The following is a 17,826-nucleotide window of genomic DNA, read 5'->3' on the forward strand; positions in this document are numbered from 1 at the left end:
ATAACGATCACATGGATTTTTTACTTGCCCAAACGCACTGGAGTTTACTGGAGTAACGTTAATGTTGAGCCCTGCCTAATGGTTCCATCCAAAATGTGCTTTCATTGCATGGAAACACACAATAGGACAACGCCCACATTTCAAGGAGCATATTGTCATTGTTGAAGACTGTGGATGGAAGTTTATCTTTGACTGCTAACTGAGGGAGCCATCTGGATCCTGTGGGCGCATTCAGAAATTCACAAACCGATCCAGATGGTGTGTGGGGAAAGAAGATGATTGAGGTTGAATATGCTCGGGGGGGAAAGGAAAAAGAAAGGAGTGTATTAATACCCATTTAGTCCGTCCCCTACACACACAGTGTACTGTAGAGTCAGTGATATGGAGGGAAACTGGTAAGATTAGGAACATTCCAAGCAACCGATACTAAGGAGCAACATCTCCAGTGGAACATCGATTTCGTCTATTTTAGGAAAAGGTCACTATTTTGGCAACTTTTTTGTATATTACAGAAACCCCTCCACATCTTATCTTTTAAATTATTGATATAATATAGATGAACGTTTAACTAGATGATGTGGAATTGGTGCGACGCAATTCCTAGATGTATTGCTCGAGTTGTCTGCACGACAAAAACAAGAAGTCCACAAACATTTAGACAGCGTGAAGCTCCCGTTAGCTGATAAACCATCTTTGGCTGAGTGCAGACACCCTCCTGCAGAGAGCACACAGACCAGCCCTCCAGTTACAACCTGACTTCATGTTCATAGTGACAGCTGATGTCACCCACCGCCGCCCACGCTTGTCATTTGAACAGTATAATTATTATTAACTTATTTATTTCTTTAATAAAATATCGTCCTCTGAGGAAAACATCCTTAGCGTTCTATTCCCTCCAGCTCTCTCCTAACAGGTACTGCAGGACAAGAAAAAAGCTTTCCTGAATGTGACGCTGCAAAATTGAAAAAAAAAAAGGCCTGACAAGGCAGTTTGAGGCACGTCGTAAAGCGTGGTTTATATTCGCCGCAGGTTTTTTCATGCTTTAGAAACAGGAAGTTTTGAAAATCTTCATTTGAGTAAATATTTTGCTGCCAAATCAGATAGTCTACACTCTACAGGATATTCAGCCTTTGTTTCTTCATAAAGCTTTTAATACGTGTATTGTTTCTTTACAGGACTTGTATGAAGGTAATCCAGTAGTCCATGAATATGAGATACGAGTTTACAGATGATTACAATCCCTCCTCAGCATTGTGGAGGTTGGTTTATGGCTGGTTGTCAGTTACGCCTACAGTCTGTATATTGTGACTGCACTGTTTTAACTGTTTGCTGTACGTCATGTATCGTGTGTATTATCTTTGATCTTTTGTCTGGACCTCAGGAAGATTAACGGGGATCCAGCTGATAAACAATAATTATATGTCTATGGGCATAACTATGAGCTACACTCGTCGTTTTGATTCTTCACAGTTTGATCGGATTGTTTTAACAGGCTTAACATCTTATGCCGTAGTGCTTTAGTTTTAGTATTATTCTTTGAAACAGTTTGTTGAGCAGAGAGCAGTATTAAACTGCTATTTCAACCTTTCTTTCATGATCCAATAATCTTACATTTCTGAGTTTGATGGCACTTGTAGATTTTTCATGTGGTCAAGAGAGTTATATTTTCATTATTTTCTTCCACAGTACCGTACTGTGGCTCAGAAGGCAGAGCGGGTCGTCCCTCAATCAAAAGATGGGCGGTTCTAGTCCATGTCGGTGTGCCAGGCACTGTCCAGGCTGTGCCATGTGGGTGTGAATGTTAGATAGTCTGACGGGCAGGGGGCACCTTGCATGGTAGCCCCTCCCATCAGTGTATGAATGAATGTAGTGTTAAAGAGCTTATACTGAGCATGGCGTTACATCGAGTGTGTAGAAGGAATGGATCATGACTGTCAATATTTCAAATAGTCATAAGAAGAAAAAAAAAATGTAATAGTTTAGGCGACTATACCGTCCAACTATCGTTTGTGTCTCAGGTGTGTTTTGGTAGTAACGCTACTACCATGCATGTGTGTGTACATACAGACACACACACACTCCCTGCAGCTCTCACTTTGTACAGGAACAAACAGTGTGTGTGTGTTAATGAGAACGTGGCAGCACACTGCTGGAAACAACTACAAGCTATTTAACCCAAACCACATGCAACAGCATGCAAGGTATTTCAACTACTGCCAAATATTGTGATCATTGATTAATAGGTTTGAGTAAATATAATTGAAAGCGTCTCTCTGAGCCCGATTATTAGACACACATCTGAACATGATGCAGTCCATACAACACCAACTACCTCAATGATCAACACTGACTTCAACTGACACCTGCATGACCGAGGCGTCATACAAGTGGACTACATGGCAGAACGGTTGTTTGCCACAGAGTGCACCTGATCATGGAGCCTGACTACTGCTGATTTGCAACTAAGTCGACTGAAGCTGCAGTTCTGTTTGAGAGCTCCCTTTGTTCAGTCTGACCTAAATCAAGCCCGACAACACAGACAACACAGCCACGTTCACCCTGAGCCTCCAATGATTGTAAGGCTGCCGTACCGTGTTCACACATCACACTGAAGTAAATACTCTACGTGTAGATTTAGTACATCGCTGTCGCCGTTAAAATACATTATGTCTTTCGTTGTCATTCGTGGACATCGTACATCGAAGTGTTTGATTGTGTACATGTTAGTCTTGATTGTACGGTGCTATGAACCAATAGAAAATCTGTTCAAATGTTCAAGTATCAATGAACTAAAGCACTTCTCCCTATAGCCCACCATGTCTGCCTTTTTTTCTTATTTTTTTTTAAAGTTGTGTGATTCATCTTCTTCAACATTTACAATCTTTGACTCCAGTGTTGAGCTCTCATTGGAGCTCGGGCAGAGTAAGTCCAGTTATAGGATTCAGAAATAAGTTGTGCAAGAAATTGCAACTTTCTCGTGTGCAAAACCAATGTTGCACCAAACTGCATATGGCAATGTCACAATATTACGTGTCCTCAATATCTGTCATAATACATGACGCGCAAAACATAACTATGGGCCTTTGGCAAATCTCCAGAGGGACTTTTTTTTTTTTTTGGCTTGTATAAAATCCACCAATGGACACCAATTAAGTGCCAGCTAAACTTTCTGTCAAGTTCAGATTCCTTTGCTTGGTGAAGAGGTGAACCTATAGGCTGAGAGTTCAACAGCTCCTGCACTAAGTGTGCATTATTGTATTGGAGCAAGGGGGGCTGTACAGAAGTAAAAGCTGTTAAAAGTATTTTTTTATCCAGAGTAAAGTTTTGAAACAAGTAAATAGACACCTAATTATTCAAAACCGGAACGGACTTGGAGTTAAAGTGAGTCTGAGTACAGCGGGTCGGGAGGTCAGCTCATCAGCTGATCCAGGACGTTCGGCTTCCTTACAGCATGTGGTCAGTCGCGACATTCTGACCGGACTGCAGTAAAACGTACTAACAATAATTACGGTACTTTACAAGTTAAAGTTAAAGCGGGAGTGTTGGTGCCGGGGGTCAAATCCACGTAGGGAGAAAGGCAATGGGAGCTGGAGAGAGTCTGACGCTTTCGCCTCATTTCTCAGGCACTTCTTTTCTTTACCTTGCTGAAAACCTCCAGGTCGTCGTCCTCGTCCAGGTCCAACATGTGTCCCGAGAAGTCCGCGGGGACCTTCTGTACGCTCATCTCGCTCTCGAACCGTTCACAATGAACTCAGCTCATGGGACAAACCTGGAAAAGGTAAACTTCCACTAGAACTTCAGAGCAGCAGAAAGACTCCGACAGCGAACCGAGAACAGGACTTCCTTTAACTGATTTCAAAATAAAAGCCGTCACTATCATCGCTTGAGGGATAATGATTAGTTCAGCATTCACAAAAAGTTTTAACAACCTATTTTATGGTTCAGAGAGTATTAAGGAGATGTCCCCTCTTCTTAGCCTTTGCAAGGTTCCAGACATGGATTAGCTGAAAGAATAGCAAACATGACGGTTCATTTTACTTTAACATTAAGTAACACATGTTTATTGTCGACTCTGTTTCCTCTGGACGTTTGTGTACCATTGTCCAAACCGGAGTCAAATTCCTTCTTTTTTTAACATACACATATATTGGCCATTACAGCCGATTGATTCCGATGATCGTAAAGTGAGTCGTTTAAAAATATTTAAGGTTTTTATTTTGGCGGACAACCAGGGTACTTCCGGTACAGTGCTGTACTTTGACTGCAGCTGAAATGTTGAGCGCGCAGACGCGGAAATCACCACACGATTCAGCTGGCAGGGAGGAACATCTGAAGGCTTGTTTAGTTTTCCATAAGACTCAAACCAAAGGAAATATAACCACGATGGAGATATTCTGTACTGTGACATCGCCTCAAATATAATGAAAAAAAAACCTGATAGTTATTTTAAATAATCATTTTTGTGAAAGACTGCCATGCAGGCCACAATTACTGCCCTCAGAGGTAAACTGAACTACAACTGCAGTGTGGAGGCTGTAATTGTGAGTTAAACACTGAGCTTTCCATTGCAGTCTGTTATCTGTCCCTGCACTAGTATATGAAACTTTTTACTCGCTGACCATCTCGACCAGGGGAAGAAATATTGTATCTCAGTACGACCTTTCTGGTAAAATAAAGGATAAAAAAAATCAGTGCTCCAAATTCAGACGCATAATTAAATGTATAAATAACAGTATATATAGTAGTTAGTTTACATAACATACCTTGGTGTTTTCTTTTCTTTTTTAATTTGATTTCTAAACTACGTTTAATGCAGGCGGCAACCTTCGGTTCTGTGTAGTGAAGCCAATGCGGAAGTGTCTTAAACCTGCATTCTCTCTACTATCCAGCAGGGGGCGACTCCTCTGGTTGTATAGAAGTCTATGAGAAAATGACTCTACTTCTCTCTTGATTTATTACCTCAGTAAACATTGTAAACATGAGTTTATGGTCTCAATCTCTAGTTTCAAGTCTTCTTCAATACAGCATGATGTTCATTTAGTACATTATGGTCCATTTAGAATCAAACAGACCATAAAGCAGAGTATGCTTTAGGGCGGGGCTACATTGTGATTGACAGGTCGCTATCACTACCAGAGCTGTATACGGTCCAAATATGATAACTTCAGTTCATCCGTTGCAAAAAAAACGACATAGCGAAGGCCGTAATACAAGTTGGCGACGGAGAAATCGCTGAACTCAATGCTTCATAACGACAGTCCACAAACCAATGGGTGACATCACCGTGACTATCTCCACTTCTTATATACAGTCTATGGGTGATGTCACTAAAACAAAGTCCATATTTGATACAGTCTTTGCCTAGAACCACATGGGGACTGGAGTTTCAGCAGCAAGGCCTACCAGTCGTGTTGAGAATACATCAGTTGAAACTCAATCATATGTATGATACCATCAAGGGAATGGCCCCAGTCAGGGTGGAGGGGATATAACAGGGTTAAGCAGCAGCTCTGGAGTTTAGTATAGGAAGTGTGAGGTCATGGTAGCTGTGTTTGTTTTGTATTTGATAAAGCAAGGTAAAAAGATTGCAATTGTAATTTATCGTAATTAGATGTGATGTATTTGACATACATCACATCACATCATTAAACATACATGTTTATGGTGATGTATTGTCTTAACTTTGGAAATAAGTGTCACTTTACTCTTTCATGTGCTAAGCATATAGACTGTATACAAGAAGTAGACGTCAGGTGGAGGAGTGACGTAGTGATGCCGTATACGGCTCTGGCGATAGTGACCTGTGAATCACAGTAGCCCCGCCCTAAATCATCCCCTGCTTTATGGTCTGTTTGCCTCTAAATGGACCATAATGTACTAAATGAACATCATGCTGTATTGAAGAAGACTTGAAACTAGAGATTGAGACCATAAACTCATGTTTACAATGTTTACTGAGGTAATAAATCAAGAGAGAAGTAGAGTCATTTTCTCATAGACTTCTATACAACCAGAGGAGTCGCCCCCTGGTGGTCAGTAGAGAGAATGCAAGTTAAAGCATTTCGGCTTCAATCGGCAGAACCAGAGGTTGCCGCCTGTGCCAACGTCTGGTTTGACCAGTGGTGGGCCGTCAGGGCCTGCAAAGCCTTCTCTGCTGGCCTAAACAGAATCACAAAGTTATAGCTATTTTATAATTTAATACTTTTTCTGAAATACACTACATGTATTATAATTTATAAAAATATTTTTCCCATTATCTTATGTTCTCATTGCACAGCTACTGTCTTCCTCAGTTGCTCTGCTTCCAGTGCAGCTTGTTTTAAGTAGAGCTTTTATCCAATCAGAGTTCACCTCTGTGTCTCTAGGTAAGAACAGAGGCAGAGGCCTGCAGACTCACAAGTGCATCCATGTGCAGTTTAAGTGAATGGGGACGATATTGTTGATTGTCATATTCTTCAACCAATCAGATCTTTAGTTTGACATGTTGGGCGTATTCTTTGATGTGCCAGAGCCTGCTAGCTGGCTTAGCCATACGTGATTGGTCAGTGGGCTAGCCTGACATGTTGGGCGGTGACAATCACAATATCTGCTGCCTCTGTGGAGCGGACATTTTCAGCCCTCAAACACATTAAAACCTATTCAAGAAATACAACTGGGGAGGCTCGACTGTCTTCACTAGCGTCCATGAATGGAGAAGGACTTCTTACTGGAACTAAAACACACGGATGTACTGACCAACCGTGAGATTAAACTCTTTGTTAACAAAGAAAGGAGGATGGACTTTGTCTTTAAATAGTGAACAGCAGCTCTGGTTAAATGCGTTTGTTTTTACATCTGCAGTAGCTTTAATATGCTTGTTTATATATTATTATTTGTACAACTTGTTGTTATGAAGATTTTTGTTTGGTTTAATATGTGATAGGAACCATTGTTACGTCCAATGTTGCTCTGGGGACATATTTAGCAGGTGCCAGTGTTGGCAACTTGGTGATTTTCTCGCTAAATCTGGTGACTTTCCAAACCCTCATGGAGACTTTTTTTTGTCAAAAGCTACTAGTGACAAATCTAGCGACTTGTTCTGGTGTTGTTGGAGAATTTTCTGGTGTTTTGACGTTAAAGCACGTACGTTCTGCACTGTCGTGAACGAGCAGCGGGTGCTGCCGTGAGCACCTCCGCCGCCGCCCACAGAAGCGTCGCGCTGCAGTCAGAGCAAAGAGGAGACGCACTCTCGGCAGATAGTGTATCTATAGGTGTTGGCTTCATTTTTACACGAAACAAATAATAACTGTAGCTGTGTTTCAGCTGCAGGACAGCAGTGAAGGCCCAGGTGTAAAATGCACGGCCCGCCACTGGGTTTGACTAAAGCAGGGGTCAGCAACCTGCGGCTCCGGAGCCGCATGCGGCTTTTCAGCCCCTCTGTTGCAGCTCTCTGAGGCTACATCCACACTAATACGAAAACGATCTCCGTCCACACGGCATTTCAGCATCGTTTTCTAAATGATCTCCGTCCAGACTGCCTGAAAACGAATATCACGTGCCTATTCACGTACACTGGGCATGCGGGTTGGTGCCGATGTAAACAGGAAGTAGATTGGTTGCAAAAAATAAGTAATAAAGTAGTCTTTAATAATGAAAGGTCGTGCTTGATACTTAAGATCTTCTCTAAAATCTTCCTATATGAACTCAAACAGACACAATTCGTGGAAAGTTTTATTTTTCAGATTTAGTTACAACGCTGCGGGTCTTGCTCTATCTCTCTCTCACATCACATATACTTTAATATTAACACTTACACATTAAAGTTTACTTATGGATTAATAAATGAGGTGAACACACGTCTGTCCCTGGTGACTGAAGTCTCTGTCGTACTGGAGAGCAATCAATGTTTAGTTCCTTTATAGTTTATGTGTGTGGACTTCACAATAGTTAAGAAACAATAAGAAGAAAAGGAAAGTCCTTCGTTTTGTGTCCGTCCTCCTGGTGAAGTGTGGGAGAAGTGAATAAAGTTGTTGCCGTCTTGGCGCAGATTACGGAGCCCCATATTTATTATTTTATTATTATCATAAAGTATAGGCGCAACAATAACCCTCGGCTACACTATCAATGGATAAATCCAAAAAAAGAAAAGTCACGGAGGAAAATAGAGAGTTTAATTCTGCGTGGACGTATTCATTTGCTTTCACTGCCAACGATGCTGGCTTACTGTAATGTACTGTTGAAAGACACTTCCAGAACAAGCACAAAGCATTTGCTGATAAGTATCACGCTGGAGATGAATGAAAAAGAGCGATTTCTCAACTGCTGCAGCAAACTGAGCAGTTTTTTTCTCCTCTTCATACGAGTTTGATATTGTTCTAACAGGTAAAATAGAAATAAAATGTCAAGAATTGTCTTTATTCTTGTTCTATAATTTCATCAATACAACAAACTATAGTTTTTGTATATACAATATAACTATAAATACAACTTTATACGCTGTGATATCAAAGAGCTTTTTCGGCTCCAGACAAATTTTATTTGGTGAAAAATACGGCAAAATGGCTCTTTGGATAGAAAAGGTTGCCGACAGGACGAAAGCCTCCAAGGATGTTTTTAAAATATTCCGCAATAAAAATCAATCAATCGGTGGACATTGTGTCATCGCTGTATCTGTAAAACATGCAGAGATCTTGATTGGTGTAAGGTCACAGCTGTGGTCAAGGAACTCACTTTTGAAACTGCCTATAAGCGAACCTCATGGAGAGAATTCTGACAAATGAAAAGCTGTTTTGGAATGCTAAGCCTGGTTTTAAAACAATTCTTAAATTATTCTTTTGAACAATACTCATACTGTTAATGTCTTAAAATACCAAAAGTATGTATATACTATATAGTCTAAACAGGCCTTGTTACTTGCTTAAGTCACCCCATGTTGCAGAAGGACAATAAATGATCCTTAAATGTCCAAATCCGGGCTTTTGCCTGCTTGGGCTCACCTGTGTGAGCTCATTTCATGCTCAGCCAGCGCACCGCACCTGGAACAAAGTAATGTATTCATGCGTATTTGTCAGAGCAAGACTTCCATCACCTTCAGCCTTGTCAACACTTGGCTGCACAGTCAAACTCTCCGTCGCCTCGAGGACTTAAATAACTGTCATAACACAGAAGCGAGAGCGCGGGCTAACACGAGGGAGCCGTGTACAGACGGAGCATTCATTTGCATAATGTGATCATAATCTTTATTTACTGCGGCGTGGCCGGCCGGCGGGCGGGCTGCACCGGCACACGGCCTCGACTCCACCGGCAGAGGAGGAACCATAAGATGTCACTGTTGCACAAGCCGAGCTGCGCGTCACTCCTCGGTCCGTCCCCGATCAGCGCGTGTTGGTCATCGATCCTCTCTCTCTCGCTCTCTCTCTCTCTCTCGCTCTCTCTCTCTCGCTCTCTCTCTCTCTCTCTCTCTCTCTCTCGCTCTCTCTCTCTCGCTCTCTCTCTCTCTCTCTCTCTCTCTCTCTCTCTCTCTCTCTCACCCAGTGTTCATCAGCACAGCTGCTGTCTCATACATCCACCATTCTGTCAGTCCACAGCAAGCAAGGAGCAAAACAGTCAAACATATTCTTTGAATAACAATTGCTGTTCCTGGCCAAAGGGAGGCAGACATTCTTCACTTCTTCACTTATTCCCTCGAGGAAAATAAATCATTTTGGGATCTCCTTTTCCATGTTCCTTAAACATGCACACTGTGAGGCAGGGGCGTTTCTAGGATTCAAAGAAAGGGGGGGCTTAGCCCCAAGGGGAGTGGCATGTTTGCGAACAGTTTTTTTTGGGGCCCATTTGGGGCCGCGGATATCCATTGTTTCAGACAGTTCATAGATTGGTTCAATCAGAAAGAGTGTGATTTTGCTCTGTAGTTTTGCTTGCATTCAGTATATGATAACACCAGAGACAGAATTTGAGGGTCATAGTGAAATTTGACAACACAAATATGAACTTTTCTCAAATAAAGAATATCCGCGTCACTCCCAAATCCTAATTCTTAAAGGGACCGCACACAATGGATGGAGAATGGACCTGACAGTGTCAACTTTATATCGTTAAGTATGATGATAGGCTATTGGATTGTAATTTGAAGGGGGAGAAAACATACAAACCAGAACGCACGCACATATGTAGCATGTTAGAGTTATAAATAACTTGTCCATGTGAGAAACAATAGTTTAATTTAATGACATCACCAAAATAAAAATATATATTTTTTCTTTTTTTTTTTAAAGCCAATAATGCCAAATTATTTGGGGGGGCTGAAGAACATTTGAGGGGGGCTTCAGCCCCCCTAAAATAGGCCTAACGACGCCCCTGCTGTCAGGTTATACCACATAGCTGTATGTAAACATTTCCCTCATCCTGTCCTCGTCCCTGCCATATAACTTCATAGAAAAATAAATCTAAGAGATTATAGAGGGTAAAAAATGAAAATAAAAGCAAAAAATGATGTACCAACGCCTCTGAAATCATTTCCTCCTATTGCATGCACGCCCTTATAAGGACAATAAAACTAAAAAAAAACAACAACCAGCAAATCAAATCTGTTTTGCAAAAGTCATTTCACCATCAGCTGCAGATGTCCACACATCCATGTGTTTAGGTTTGTGCATTCTGCTTTCCTTTGGTGTCAATATTTCTATACAAAGTATGTTACAAACAAATAAGTGTAACCAATAAGTATGGCAGAGACAACACTTGTGTGATAGAAGATTTGCTCTCTCCTATCTGGAGTATTTCATATGCCATACATTATTTGCTCTATGTACAAAGCATTCTGGCTGTTATGGCATTATAGGCCCATGTGGATATGACATGTCAACACGTTCTCACTCCCAACTCCTCAAATACAGACGCTTCACATGTCAGGGACGGCGTGCCCGTTTCACGCATTGTCTTTTTAAAATAAACTTCCGTGCTCGCATGACACGTACAGTTTCCGCTCAATGCATGCATAGAGTGTCTTAATAAACTTCCAATGTAGGTGCGCTTAGTTTCTGCAAACAAAACCACTTGGTTAGGCTCAGGACGAGATTGTAGTTTGGGTTAAAATCAGAAAGTTTGTTACATAAAATAACTACGCTTGTTACACAACTGATGTTAGTAAAGTACGGAAGTAACGTCACAAAACTACGTAAAAGAAGTCAGTGTTGGTTTGACACAGGACACAAACAGTGGTCTCCTGGGTGGGAGCTGCTCTGAGCGTCTAATAATGATGTGGATGAGTTTACATTGGAGTTAGTTAAAAGCCCTGTGCGTCTCATCCAGACACTACATGTCGGTTTCAGACACCGAGGTGTCAAGCGTCAGTGTTTAACAAGTTGGGACTGAGTTGGACTTCATGGTATGTGCTTGTAAATTGCCTTCTATGTCTTGTGTAGTTCTTATTTGGCTGGCCATCGGGGTGGGGGTGACGAGACATTAGGTAAGAGTGGATAAGGGACGAGGGGACTATGTTATGTGCTACTTTTTCTGTTGAATTATAGAGAAAATATCAGTAAACGGTATTTTAAAATGTTCGAGTGAATGCAGGGGTTTCCATAACACAGCTAACCGTTTCTTAATTTACAGTGAAGTCAGTGAATGAGATGTGCTATTGTTGGTTAGTCAATCAATAGTAAGATATTTCCATATTAAGTACATATAGAGTGTACTTTCTGTAAAAGTAACATGAAAGCTTTCTAACTCAATGTTTGAAGTTTTTACAATTGTTGTTCAGGTGGTTCCAAACGGTATGTTGGTCAGTTTTCTTTTTTGGCAGAGCAAAAAAAATAGAACAATTTGGATGTAAGCAGATGCTATTTCTATATAGTCATTCTTAAATCAAATAAATCCAATTTTAGAGGTTCACAAGAAACTCCTTCCGCTCAGACTCCAGCGGGGCCTCCAGCAATCTGCCGTGGACCGACCCAGATCCAGCTTCACCTCGCTGCTCCGCCGGTGCTCGGTGGGAGCCAACACCGGCACCACGCTGCTGGAGGCCCAGGCCGTATTGCTGGGGAAGGGAGGCACAGGAGAACCAGAACCAGGAATAAGCCAGGAAGACTGTGAGACGCCTGCTGCAGTAAAGTGAGAGGTTTTCTTAAGGGATTATGGTGCTTGGAAACAATACCACTTTTGTCCAGAGGGACCGCCAAAACCAACACAAAATGAAAGTTCGTCATAGTAGCTTTAAATATGTTAAATTGGCAGCAGTTTCAGTTCTTACCGAAACAGTCTGAGGGATTTATTGAGAGAAATGGAATATAATATTCACAACAATGTTTGCATTAGTGTATAATAGACTAAATCCTACACACCGCTCTTTTAAGCGATTATCCTCGAATAATTAAAAATTTCAGAAAAAGCTTCTTGTCTCAAGAAAACAAAAAACGATAATAAGAAAATCCTTGGTTCTGTAATTCCTATGGGGTAAAATTCCCAACAATGAGTCTCCACTCGTACCCATTGATCGCAGTAAAGCAAAGCTATGGATGATCAAGTCGTGATGCATCAACTAAACTGACTGTCAAATTGTGCATTTTCCTCGGAATCGACGATGTTTTACTCCCAGCTCACATGCGTCGATGTGTCATCATGTCGCTGGCTCAAAACATCACCAATTATTCCTAATGGACAGAAGGTAATCAATACTTATCGACCCATTCTCTCCTCTACAGTAACAATTACCGCTGGTCTTCTACTTGCCTGGGTCAGATTGTTCAGTCTGCACTCAGCGCACGTACACACTCGCATATGCACGCACGCACAGCGCCGCACATAATTATCTATTCAAACACTCCACGGGATATTTTTCCTGTATTTTCTCTAAATGCACAGCGGCAATGGCATTACAAACAATGTGTCGTTCCACTTTTGGCATTTTGCAATTCAAAGCGATGTGAGCGGAATACTGAGGAGCAAGGGAGAGGCGTTCCAGCCGGCAGCATTAACATACAGGAAGCCATTATCACATCTGGCCTTTGCAGCCAACAGGAAGGCTGCTGTGTGTGTGTGTGTGTGTGTGTGTGTGTGTGTGTGTGTGTGTGTGTGTGTGTGTGTGTGTGTGTGTGTGTGTGTGTGTGTGTTTGCACTCACGATTCAGCTTTATTGCATGTTTCTACCTCGCGCGTGTTAATTGTTTTCATGCATGCATGCAGGCGTGCATACCTGTGAATATATTCATCTACATGAGTGCATGCCATGTGCGTGTCCGGTACATGTGCATGACGCAAATGCAAGACATGCTTGTATTTGGTGTGTGTGCCTGTGCAAATTACATATGTATGTGTGTGTGTGTGTGCGTCTCCCCGTCCCCCACCTTTCAGATTAGAGGCTTCTGTAATGGTTCCACAAAGGTCAGGGTTTTTCAGTGGTTGGGATGTAGCGCCAGGGCCGTGTTTAAAGGTCACCATGCCACACCATTGCATTATCTCTCTGCCATTTCATACCAGTTTGTCTGTCTGATTGATTTAAAAAAATAAAGCTTTGCCTTCTCCAAGGCTCAGTCTGGCTGCTTTTTTTTCTCTCCCGGTGAAAGCAGGGAGAAAAGAGGAGGGGGAGGAGGTGGAGGGGGCGTGTTGTCAGAGCTTTGTGAGTGTTAGACTGGTAGAGAGATGTCTAGTTTTCGTGCCTCTGATGGTGATGATGACTAGAGCTCGTTGCCGTGCTGGGCTGCTGGGTTTTGTCCCGGGTTCACCGTGACGCTGTGCGCTCTATCTGAGCTGGTGTGGAAATCTAACGTCATGTCGGTCACTGCTCTGGCTTTAGCATGGCAGCGGTAAAAAGTGAGGAAGTATTTGTTGCAGTGCAGCTTGGTATTTGCTGCTAATTGTTAGACAGTTTTTAGATATTTCATATTTAGATTTCAGCACATACTGGTGATTTTTATTTTACATTGAATCTTGACGTCTTGTTTGACTGTTATTTTGCATTATGAAACACTTCAACTAGTCTTGAATTATTTTTCCCTGTCACCATGGAAAAATGTTATTGTACATTTATGCATGTTTAATGTCAACGTTTTTGTACTTGGTCAGAGCAAGTAATGTACAATGAGCAATGCGCAGACCAAGTGACGTAACATATTGAAAATTACATGGGATGAAAGTTATGTGGAATAATAACAAGTATAAGAAGCAAGACTGTTGTTTTACGTATCGTTCTTTTAAGTACCGTTGATTTATGCACCATTGTTTTCTGTACCGCTGTTTTCTGTACCATTGTTTTCCGTAGCATTGTTTTATGTAGCGTTGTTTTATGTAGCGTTGTTTTACGTATCGTTTTACGTATCGTTGTTTTACGTATCGTTGTTTTACGTACTGTTGTTTTACGTACTGTTGTTTTACGTACTGTTGTTTTACATACTGTTGTTTTACATACTGTTGTTTTACGTAGCGTTGTTTTACGTAGCGTTGTTTTACCTAGCTTTGTTTTACGTATCGTTGTTTTACGTACTGTTGTTTTACGTACTGTTGTTTTACGTACTGTTGTTTTACCTAGCTTTGTTTTACGTATCGTTGTTTTACGTACTGTTATTTTACGTACTGTTGTTTTACGTACTGTTGTTTTACGTAGCGTTGTTTTACTTAGCGCTACGTAAGAAAGTAAGCTATGGGCTATTGTTGTTTATTTACCGTAATTATGTTGTTACATTACATTGTCAAGTTATTATTTAACACAAACCCTGATGTTTTTTCTAACCTTAGTTAGACTTAGTGAACAAATTGTTTTTTTTGACGAAACCGATAATTTCCCGACTTTAACCCTATATGTGTTTCTGCAAGCCTAAAATGAGGTTCATATGAAGGTAATCATTTCATCTTGGTTCACAAACAATGCCAGCGTTTTGTCTGGCAACTGTTTTTTCATATGAGTTCCGAGTTGGCTTCATGGAAAAGCTTAAATTTGGCTCAGTTTGTCAGGCTGTAATAATAATAAAAAAATTTTTTTTAGCGATATATGTCTTTCAACTAAGTATATACAAGTAAATCATTATGGTCAATAGTGACATATGAGACAGGGTGAGGCAGCTTTCATTCTAGGGTTGTGTATAACAAGCCTTCCTCAGCAAAGTGATGCGATGGTTTGATCTGACATATAACAACAATAATAAACATATTGACTACCTGTCGATATGATAGAGGAACCTCATTATGTGAGAGCTGGATTGGACCACAGCTGATTCTCAATAAAAGACAAGTATTGACAAATGGATGTATTGGTGTAACCCTGCTATAGACTCCCCACGTCCTCCTATCACCAGATAACTGGCACAGTATCAGGATCACCAGCAGCATAATAATCAGATCAGCGACCCCCAGGCCTGCTTCAACAATGGCTCGCGTAGATCACTGCTGTCAAAACTGCTTTTACACACTGTCACGGCCATTAGCCCACACAGGCCTGAGTGGCTTCTTGCAAAGGAAGAAAAATCTGAGCAAATGGAAAACATCCACTGTGACTGTTTACCCTGTACAGCGTCTAAAATGACTAAAGTAGAAAAGCATTACAGACAATTACGCCACAACTCTTGTCTTTGTCAGTTGATGTTTCTCCCGCTCTCCTCTCCATCCATCGTGTGTGTCTAATGCTGAATGAATTGCTATTTTTTTCACAGAAAGAGATTAAATGGGGGAACTTGGCCACCTGGATGAATGCAGGGACTGAACAATTAAAAATCAATTTACCGTCAAAAAGCTTTGCCTTCTAATTAGGACCGCATGCAGGCCAGAGGGGCTTTTCTGTTGAAGGGCAACCCTTTTTTTTTCTCCTCGCACATTGTTTCATATTTGTGTTAATGTTTTCCCCCTAACTATCCCATTGTTTTTCATCCTCTGCTTACATTCCCTCATAATGATAATGCAGCGGTAAATAGGGTTTTATTCGGACATGGACTAGCACAATAGGCCTAAATATATCTGCTAAATGGAGAGACATTTGTTTTAATTCTCAGCAGGTGTGCAGTGTTTGGACCAGTCTATATTCTGATAGGAATGACAGTGTCTCATACAGCATGAAGCTCCAGTGTCTCATACAGTATGAAGCGCCAGTGTCTCATTCAGCATGAAGCTCCAGTTTCTCATACAGTATGAAGCTCCAGTGTCTCATACAGCATGAAGCTCCAGTGTCTCATACAGCATGACGCTCCAGTGTCTCATACAGTATGAAGCTCCAGTGTCTCATACAGCATGAAGCTCCAGTGTCTCATACAGTATGAAGCGCCAGTGTCTCATTCAGCATGAAGCTCCAGTGTCTCATACAGCATGAAGCTCCAGTGTCTCATACAGCATGAAGCTCCAGTGTCTCATACAGTATGAAGCTCCAGTGTCTCATACAGCATGAAGCTCCAGTGTCTCATACAGCATGAAGCTCCAGTGTCTCATACAGTATGAAGCGCCAGTGTCTCATTCAGCATGAAGCTCCAGTGTCTCATACAGTATGAAGCGCCAGTGTCTCATACAGTATGAAGCTCCAGTGTTTCATACAGTATGAAGCTCCAGTGTCTCATACAGCATGAAGCTCCAGTGTCTCATACAGTAAGAAGCTCCAGTGTCTCATCCAGCATGAAACTCCAGTATCTCATAAAGCATGAAGCTCCAGTGTCTCATACAGCATGAAGCTCCAGTGTCTCATACAGTATGAAGCTCCAGTGTCTCATACAGCATGAAACTCCAGTGTCTCATATAGCATGAAGCTCCAGTGTCTCATACAGTATGAAGCGCCAGTGTCTCATCCAGTATGAAGCTCCAGTGTCTCATACAGCATGAAGCTCCAGTGTCTCATACAGTATGAAGCTCCAATGTCTCATACGAAGCTCCAGTGTCTCATACAGTATGAAGCTCCAATGTCTCATACGAAGCTCCAGTGTCTCATTCAGCATGACGCTCCAGTGTCTCATACAGCATGAAGCTCCAGTGTCTCATACAGTATGAAGCTCCAATGTCTCATACGAAGCTCCAGTGTCTCATTCAGCATGAAGCTCCAGTGTCTCATACAGCATGAAGCTCCAGTGTCTCATACAGCATGAAGCTCCAGTGTCTCATACAGCATGGAACTCCAGTGTCTCATACAGTATGAAGCTCCAGTGTCTCATACAGTATGAAGCTCCAGTGTCTCATACAGCATGAAGCTCCAGTGTCTCATACAGTATGAAGCTCCAGTGTCTCATACAGTATGAAGCTCCAGTGTCTCATACAGAATGAAGCTCCAGTGTCTCATACAGTATGAAGCTCCAGTGTCTCATACAGTATGAAGCTCCAGTGTCTCATACAGTATGAAGCATACAGTGTCTTATACAGTGTGAAACTCTGAGTACTTGTGAGTACAGGTGTATATAATAATAATATATATTAATTTATATTAAGGCAAAGCTTTCCATTCTGCTCACAGAGTATTAATGAATCCACTGCAACCTTTGCAGGTGCAGCCTGTTGAGCTCTCAGGATAGTCTATTTATGTCTACTACTTCCATGTAAAGAACAGAAAATGTGTTGGTTCGAACAATCAGATCTTATTCTGTCTTGAATGCTGAACTATCTTTGTAAAGGTGCATATTTTGTCTCGCATACCAATCAGAGCACACTGGGCTTTTTCAGACGAGGGCTTAAAGAGACAGGAGCTAAAACAGAGCTTTTCAGACAGAGGGTGAATACATGTTTATTCATGCAGATGGTTTGTAAAAAATTATTTGTTTTTAGAACATTAGAGCATGTAGAAAAACAAGTAAGAACCTTAAATGAGCATAATTTGTCCCCTTTAAATGTGATATGCATGGATCCCAGAGGGTATAACCTAATGTTTCTGGTGACTCACTGGCCTTTCCTT

The 17,826-nt window shown here is 41.5% G+C and overlaps 1 protein-coding gene and 1 long non-coding RNA gene across 2 annotated transcripts in view; one reads left to right on the forward strand and one right to left on the reverse strand.

Annotated features, from left to right (window-relative positions):
• snx7 (sorting nexin 7) overlaps positions 1 to 3,815 on the reverse strand; it is a 34,180-nt gene extending 30,365 nt beyond the window's left edge. The window contains exon 1 of the mRNA XM_076085433.1: positions 3,641 to 3,815. Within this exon, the coding sequence (XP_075941548.1) occupies positions 3,641 to 3,724 (84 nt within the window). The 5' untranslated portion in view covers positions 3,725 to 3,815. The remainder of the gene's footprint in view (positions 1 to 3,640) is intronic.
• LOC142943742 (uncharacterized) lies at positions 752 to 2,809 on the forward strand. Its single transcript, XR_012952138.1, has 2 exons — positions 752 to 1,259; positions 1,687 to 2,809. It is a non-coding gene; the product is annotated as an uncharacterized LOC142943742 (long non-coding RNA).
• Positions 3,816 to 17,826: the final 14,011 nt, after the last annotated feature.

This window comes from Anarhichas minor, unplaced genomic scaffold (assembly GCF_050575085.1).
Source record: "Anarhichas minor isolate MPS153535 unplaced genomic scaffold, ASM5057508v1 ptg000155l, whole genome shotgun sequence".
In the NCBI taxonomy this organism is placed as follows: Eukaryota; Metazoa; Chordata; class Actinopteri; order Perciformes; family Anarhichadidae; genus Anarhichas; species Anarhichas minor.